The sequence below is a fragment of the Nestor notabilis genome, unplaced genomic scaffold (genome assembly GCF_000696875.1).
Source record: "Nestor notabilis isolate BGI_N333 unplaced genomic scaffold, ASM69687v1 scaffold17986, whole genome shotgun sequence".
In the NCBI taxonomy this organism is placed as follows: domain Eukaryota; kingdom Metazoa; phylum Chordata; class Aves; order Psittaciformes; family Psittacidae; genus Nestor; species Nestor notabilis.
In genome coordinates, this window is record NW_009934418.1 from 2,915 (window position 1) to 11,052 (window position 8,138).

The 8,138-nt window shown below is 47.6% G+C and overlaps 1 protein-coding gene across 1 annotated transcript; it reads right to left on the reverse strand.

The window, feature by feature from the left end:
• Positions 1–1,321: 1,321 nt before the first annotated feature.
• On the reverse strand, positions 1,322–7,760 carry LOC104407926 (slit homolog 3 protein-like; the record flags this gene model as incomplete). The annotated part of the gene is made up of 4 exons (XM_010017340.1): positions 1,322–1,814; positions 2,897–3,105; positions 5,157–5,442; positions 7,606–7,760. Coding segments are annotated over 4 exons (889 nt in total), but the record flags the coding sequence as incomplete, so codon positions are not given.
• Between the last annotated feature and the right edge of the window lie 378 nt (positions 7,761–8,138).

Sequence of the window (8,138 nt, forward strand, 5' to 3'; positions counted from 1 at the left end):
AGTGGACCAGTTGTTGATGGGATGTTTGAAACTTACAGAAGAGAAACATCAAGGTATCCATGGTACTCTTCGCACGTAACTTACTGACCCTGAAAGGTGGCCCTGACAAAAACCCTCCAAAACCCAATCTCTGTCACAGAGTCAGTTTTTGCCTCACATCCACGGCGAGAATTCAGCCCTGCACTGATCCCCACTTCCTGTTCAGCACTGGCTCTGAGCACAACCGAAGTTGGTGGGAGTCCTTTGGGAGACACCAGTGCAGGGCATGGAGCAGTGCAGATGCAGGAGCTTTGGCTGAACCAGTCACTCTACACCAGAGGCGAGAACAGGGTGGGATGGAGCTGTGACACCTCTCCTTGTGCAGAGAAGAGAGCGCCGCTGAGGTGGACAAAGCCGGCTCAGTACCTTCACCCGGGTATAGTGCAACTTCTGCTCATGTAAAGCGCTGTGGGAAGCAGCCAACTGCTCAGTACAGAGCGTGGATGAAGAGGCAGCTACAGCCCAGCTTTCACCCCTGGCTCCTGGGGCAGGAAGGGCCGTTCTGCTGCGAGTGTTACCTTCTGGCACCGGCAGGATGTTCATGCTCTTTACAACCTCTCCAAGTTAAAAGTGTCAAGGCATGACAAACTATGTAGCAGTGCATTCCTTATATTTCATATACAAAAAAGAGCTCAAGGCTGGGAGCAAGAAGGCACAAACTTGGGAAATAACATAGCTGAGGAGTTTACACAAAAGTACTATGTCATTTATTAGGCGTTACTTAGCACTTAGTTCACATTTTGCCCCCAAATTTCCCAAAGCAACACATATTTCCCCACTTCCTTTCCCTTCATCCCTTTCTTTTGGATAAAGCTGCCTGTGCTCTATAGATACAGTTGCTGAAGAATATAATGTGAACACAGATAAATACAACATACACAGCAAAAAATGCAGTATAGTATTACAATAGTCAAATAATGTCGTTAGCCTCAAGCTGTGGCAGTGCCTATAGGGAACCAGTTCAAGAGGAGCAAGCAGAGCCACTGTACAGGAGCAGACGGTGTTGGCAGTGTCAGGCAGAGCGAGGGATTGAGGGGAGGCTTCTTCAGGGGGCCTGGGCAGGATGGATGGATGTTGGGAACCACGGGGATCCACTCTCCTGGGACACCCACCCAGTGCCTCGGAGACTCCTCCAGCCTGGATCAGTCCTGTGGCAGGTCCTTGGAACACCTTTACTTTGGGTCACTGTGCACACACCTACAGTCACCCCACATTTCTCCTTTAGGCAAGGTTTGCTTTATAATCTTTTTTTTTTTTAAAACTTTTAACTTTTGATTTTTTTTTTTTCTTACAACTGTTAAAAAAGTTTCATGGTAAAAATAGCTCACTATATGATACATATACCCAAAGTGGTGCGATACTTTATATAATAAAAGATGAAAATAGTCACTTTCCATAATAAAAATAAGTTCTATTTTTTGCTTATTTTACAATATACTTAATAATTCTTTTCTTCTTCTTCACTCTGAAAGTAAATAGGTCCCATTTTGATAGCGCTTCTGAGTCGATTAAAGTGGCAAGAGACTGGAGAATGGCTTATAAGCACTTGGAGCAGCCGCATTCCACATGTCTCTCCAGTTCCTCTGTGAAGGTGGAGCCATCCATGCACTGGAAGAAGTATTTCCGCCGCTTGCTGCGCAGGGGCACGCAGCACTGCCCGCTGCCGCAGGCGCCGCGGCACTCCAGGCGCGGCACTTTGGAGGCAGTGGCACACGACGTGTAGCCCTGCTGCTTGCGGACAACTTCCCGGATGATGTCTCCTTGGCAGAGGTTCTCTGGTAAGGCAACAGAGACGTGAAGGAAACAAAACATGTGGTAACTATTGCAGAAGCTATTCCCAGAACACCAGCCAGCAGCCCTGCACTTGTAATGACATTCAAGGCAAACAGATGGCATGAGAAGGACCTTCATCTTTACTGCTTCGGACCTGCCGTCAGACCCGAGCTGGTGTTACACAAATGTGTAATATCCGGCAGAAGGCAGAGGCCTGCTCGCCTTGCCCAGCACTTCTGGAAGTGCTTTAATGAATGCTGAGTGTTGAATCCTGCAACACTCCTGCAAAATATGGATTAGTTTGACTGTGTATGCTTCTCAGGTTCACAGGTCAGCCTGCTCCACATGGCATCAGCAATGTGGGATACCCAGAAATGTCTGTGCTGTTCTCAGTCTCTGTGCAGCAGCCAGATACGTTCTGGTGGGGCTGTGCCTGTGTGTAATTTGGGAAGTCTGTGGTTCATTCACAGAAAAGACACAGCCGAAATAAAACTAATACAAGCCAGCTCCTTCCTTCTGTACAAGAACACAGAAAGGCAGAAGGGATGAAGCTAGGACTCCCTGAGTTCCCAGTGAGCCTTTTCAGGTCAGGGCTGAACAGTTGGGCTCTCACCCCAGTTGGAAAGCCCAGCATGATCTGTGGGATTCCCCAGGAAACCCACCCAGCTGCATCGGGGGAGCAAGCCGGGAATCTTTACTGCCACCTCCGGAGATCAGCACCTCCTTGGTGTGCAGGCTGAGACCTTTCCCAAGCACTGCAATTAACCAGTCCCTGCTGGCTGAGAGTAAACCTTGCAACAACCTCTTCTTCAAACATCCCACCAGAATCCTGGGAGCAGCAAACCTTGAGGATTCTGGAGACAGAGAGTAAGACTCTTTACTACTGGTGTTCCCCTTCCCATACATTTGGATAGCAGCTCACTAGCTGTTGTGTGGATCTTTTCTCCTCCCTGTATTGGCCCTGCAGAGGCTGACTTAGCTTCATCTTCCACTATTTGCCATTTACCCCTAAATACAAGCCACATGGACGAGAAGCAAAGCCAAAGGTATGACCCAGACCCACAGCAGCCACAGCCACACGTACCTCTGTCGCAGTGCTCCCCACTGTAGTTGGGATCACACTCGCAGTAGGGCTCCCCATGCTCCGACATCTTACACTGTCCGTGGTTGCACTTCAAAGTCCTGCAGGGATTTGAGGAATTGTTCTTCTTGTCACAGTACATGCCTGTGTAGCCCTCTATGCACTTACAGGTGTAAGCAACATTGGCCACCATGCACTTACCGTGCAGACACCTGGAGAAAGAGAAGCACTTAGAGCTGGCCTGTGTTAGCTGTGGCAGTTCCTGTTCCTAGGGAGGTTTGGTTTTGGCATTTCTGCCTACTTCATTCCAGGATACTAATCCAAAACTAGCAGTTCAGTGTCAAACATTCTGAAGAAACTGTGAGTTTTCAGTGAATACTGGATAATGTTCAGAGAATACATTCAAGATTTGTGATCCTAAGCGATCTCTTTGGAAACCATCAGGCTACTTCATGAGCATGGACCAAAGCTTGGCATTCCCATGAGACAGCTCACATCTACAGCACCACACGTGGAGCTAAGTGCTGACAATCAAACTGCATGCCCAGGCTTCCTTAGCAGAATTACTCTACAAATAGTATCAGGTGATGAAAAGCAGTTTGATAAATGAAGGTGCCCGTGGAAAAGCCATGTGCAGGCTTCCTGATGGGCAGCTGTAGCTGAAGGGTTCCCTGGCTCACATGGTTCGCAGGGAGCTTTGGTGTTCCTGAGGAATGGAACCCGAGGAATGGTGCTCCCTCCATCCACAGGGAGGATGTTGGTCCTCAGCAGTTTCTGACACCACCCCACTTCGGGGACAGAGACAGATCTGAAATGGACTGAGGACAGGGAAGAAAGCAACACCGTCCAGCCAAGGAGAAACTGCTCAGGGCTTGTAAACCTTTGCTGTATCAGGCCCTACTTAACATGAACCCATGTCTTCCTCTTATTTTGGTTTGTTTTCTTTCTCGTACTTTAAAACTGTTCCCTGCTTATGTTGAATCCTGTACATTTCACTTTTAAGCTTTGAACTAGAAAGCATAAATAATAAAAGCGGTTTCAGACAGGTCAAGACATGCAACATAATAAAGGCAGTCACAGTCTATATAAAGCAGGATTTTCTGCCCCCCTAGTCAAAGGTGTGCTTGGGCAGTAACTTGTTACCATCAGCTAGTTGCCTTTCCTCTCTGAGTGCTGAGCACAGCTGGGCACCGCACTGCCCTTCACACAAAGGACTGGCTTTAAGGAGGCAACTCCAAAAGGCTGAAGTGATGTAATGAAAGGTGTGACAGTAGGTGAGCGTTAACAATACACACAGCCACTTTTCCTTGAGAGAACTAATCTTTCATCACATAAACATCTGGAACTCCGTTACTTTTCTCTGTCCAACCAAAACAGTTTCATGTTGATGCTGGAAATTCAAGGAGACATTTGGGTCTCTGTTTCTTCACTTGTGTCTTCATATTTGGTCTGTAAACTGTCAGGTGCTTCTCAACACCTTCCAGGGTTCTGTACTTTGCAGAACTAGACCCAGAAGCAATTTAACTCTGCCAAGTTAAATTTCTGCCATGAAGAGAGTGATTATTCACTGTGTCAATTTACCTGTCAAAAGTAGGTGCCTGTGAAAAGCTCCTTCCACCAATAGTGCAACCAAAGACACTTCTAAAACAAAAGTACTTCCATCTGCTTGTGGAGCTGCCTGCTGCTCTGCGCCAGAGCATTTCCTCTTGCGCTTGCCATAAGTAAGCTATTTACCCAGTGTTTTTGATGGATGTGGTTACTGAGCCTTTGAACTGTGAATGCTTTACACTCCTGCTCCCTTCTCATACGACCCCATGCTATCCTTTAAACCTGCACTTTAAAGGGGTGTTTCAGAGTGCAGTATTTAAAACTGTTCATATTGGAGCCCATGACAGTGTTCACAGCCTGATGCTGCTGTGAGCATATCCCTCGAGCATGACCCTCCACCTCACAGGCAGCTCAGCACTCCAGAGGTGAGGTATGCCCGTCAACAGGAGGCTTTGTATTTGAACGTGGAGTCCCAACTGAAGGCATGACCTGCAGTATTAGCACCTGAGCTCCTCCAGGACATCTGTTCATTTGCAGAACAAGCAGCACCAGAACAAGAAGTGGAAGCTGAGAGTTGCCACGGAGGCTGACTCACAACTTCATGTGTGAACCCAGCACCTCCAAAAATAGCCAGATGTGGGTTTATAAGATGAAATGTAAAATACACATTAGCTGTAAAGCATCTGCCCTCCCAGCAGCATTAGTTCGAGCTTACTTGTGGTTAAGACACGGGTCTCCAATCTCCTGGTCACACAGGGGGCCCGTCCAGCCTGGGTGACACTCACAGATCACACTTGTTTTCTCCAGGGACCGGCAGATACCGTGCTTGCAGATGTTGCAGGACTTGCAGCCAGGAAGGACTCCCAGGGACTGCTGTGGTAAATCCTTGAAGTCCTGCAGCTCGTTGTTGATGCGGACATCGTGGATACAGCCATGGAAACCGTTTGGTGTCTTATCTGCACCCTGGCGCAGTGACGACAAGCCAGAGGAGGTCGGGATCCCTTCAGAGAAAAACATAAAGGGAAGGTTTACTACAGTACAAGGCCAAGCCTTTGTCGCAAGTGCCATCTATCCTGCTCCAGCGCTTGGAAGAGTTCCCATGCTGAGGTGACTAGCAGATTCTTTGGGATGTTGTTCCCCCTCCCCACTGACATTCCCTTAGGCTGCACTAGAATAAAATCGCAGACTGGTTTGGATTGTAAAGGACCTCAAGATCATCCAGTTCCAACGCTCTGCCACGGGCAGGGACCCCTTCCACTACAGTCCCTGATGAAGAATCCCTCTCCACATCCTTGTAGCCCCCTTCAGACACTGGAAGCTGCTCTGAGGTCTCCACGCATCTTCTCTTCTCCAAGATGAACAGCCCCAACTTCCTCAGCCTGTCTCTATACGGGAGGTGCTGCAGCCCCTGATCATCCTCGTGCCCTCCTCTGGACTTGCTCCATGTCCTTCTTATGCTGAGGACACCAAGAATTTGCGATTCATAAGTGACTCCACTGTTAAAGATGGTCTTAAAACAAACCCAGAATCTTTGTTTAACTGTGTGATAGGCGGAAAGTTTCTAAACCAGGTGATGTAGTTGGAGATGGACCAAACCAGGGGCACATGGAGGCTCAGGTGCCTTGAAGCTGAGTGTATGCCAGGAACAATTGCTCTGGGACAGTGCAGTTACTTTCATGGACCAGGCTGCAGTGGGAGGGCAGCTGTTATCTTTGGGTATGCTGCAGACAGACCAGCAGCACAGCAAGGGTTTAGAAAGAAGCAAGAAGGGTTTTAATGGGCAATAAAAGAAGTCTCCACTGAGTCCTTCTGGCACCCAACAGTCCTCCACTTCAGGTCTCAAGTTCATCCTGTGAATGCATTTTTTGTAGGAACCTTTTGAGAATCAGTAGTGATCCACAGAGCTCATCCATTAACAAAACTCTTCCACGTGGTTGCTCCCCAAGCTCCCTGTGTCTAAATTGCTGTTGATATCTTTAATGCTGTGCTAAGGGAAGAAATTGTGATGGCCTCACCAGCAAATCACCTTTGATGCCTAATGCTCTTTAGCAGCCTATGACATTCTCGGTATGAGCCCATTATAAAGCTTCGGCTCTGTACAAAGCAAGTTAAAACACAGTTCTGACTGACAAGGGCAACATTCAGGGTTCCTTTATGAAAGTGTTATTAAGGGGAATTATTTACAACAGGCTTGACCAGCACCAAGTGAAGTTTATAAGAGTTTCTACTGTTGGCTTCAATGAACTTGTTGGAAAAAAGCCCAAAGACTTTCTGAGTCTATTATTGTTCTGCTGACTGTTGTATTTACAATTGACTGACTAAAAGTTCAAGAACTCTGTGTCACTGAAAGGGACAGATATCAACATTCAGTCCAGAATAGAGCTGGGGAACGGGGCGGCTGACAAAGACAAGCCAGTTGGGCAGAGCACAGCCTTCACTCTGTCTCTCATATCCACACACCTAATCAGTGGGATACTCATTATTCTGGGCATCTGTTCCCCATCCCACTTGGCCTCTCCTTCCCCTCACATTCAGTACTGAATGTGAACAAACTTCTTAACTGAAGTTTCTAAGATCTTTCTAATACTGGAGCTCTGGCTTCAGTTTCCAATGAGATAACTACAAGCCAAGTATTTAGTCAGCTTGGGCTTGTGTGTATTAATTATACGGTCTGGAAGTTTTAATCCCTCCCCCAAAACCTGTAAAAAACGTCCAGCAGCCATACCACTCATTTATGGTATATATAAACCTACTGACTATTGAGCTGCTTTTTTTTTGCTGTATCTGTTTGTGATACTTTCATTGTATTCTTCAACCATCACATCCTGTTCAGAACTGCCAGCCAGTTCTGAAAGCTTTAGAAATGACAAACTGTTGTCACCATGGCTGTGTAACCCAGAAACTGCCTGTGCTGAAGTCAACTTCCCTGCTTTGGTGAGAGAGCTTGTGCTGCTCTGTGGTGGGGCACTCATGGACTTATGGACCCTGAAGTGGAGCAGCAGAGATGTGGTTTCCAGGCTTCTGTTCAGGGAAGCAGCCTCTGGCAGAGGGAATGGCAAAATGCTGGTTTCCCCCCACCTGGAGAGTGCCTTCCATAGGCTGGAAGATGATTTGCTTCTGGGAAGATGTGTTACAACCTCAAGGTCCAGAGCAAGCCACTGTACCTCCAATGTAGAGCGGTGTGTTGAGGGTGACTGAAGACTGCTTCTGGAGTTTTCCCAGACTCTTGGGAGTCCCCTTGTCCACCACCAGGTTCAGAGTTTGATTCAGCATCACAAGCTCCACACTATGGAACTGCCCATCGTTTACTGTTTCCACGCTAGAAGTAAAAGAGAAAAAGAGAATTAGATGATGTTAATGATGAATGGCCTCTGTTCCTGTGCCGTCCTGTGTCCCAGTACTACACCTTGCAAGGCACAGCTCCCATTCCATGCTCCTTCACAGTCACTGTGCTCTCAACGTTTCTTCCAGTGTGAGCCTCTGAGGTACAAATCTAAACACCACTGATGCAGGCATAAATACCACTGTGCAGGCAGTACCTCCACATACGCCACACTCGAGAAGATAGCAACCAGGAGAGCAACTACTGCAGTTGTGTTTCCCAGGGCAGGCAACCAAGTGTGTAGCTATGGAGTATCTCGGCTTTGGTGACAAAATGACTGACAATGCCCTGTTCTTGCTCTCAGGCACACCTCGC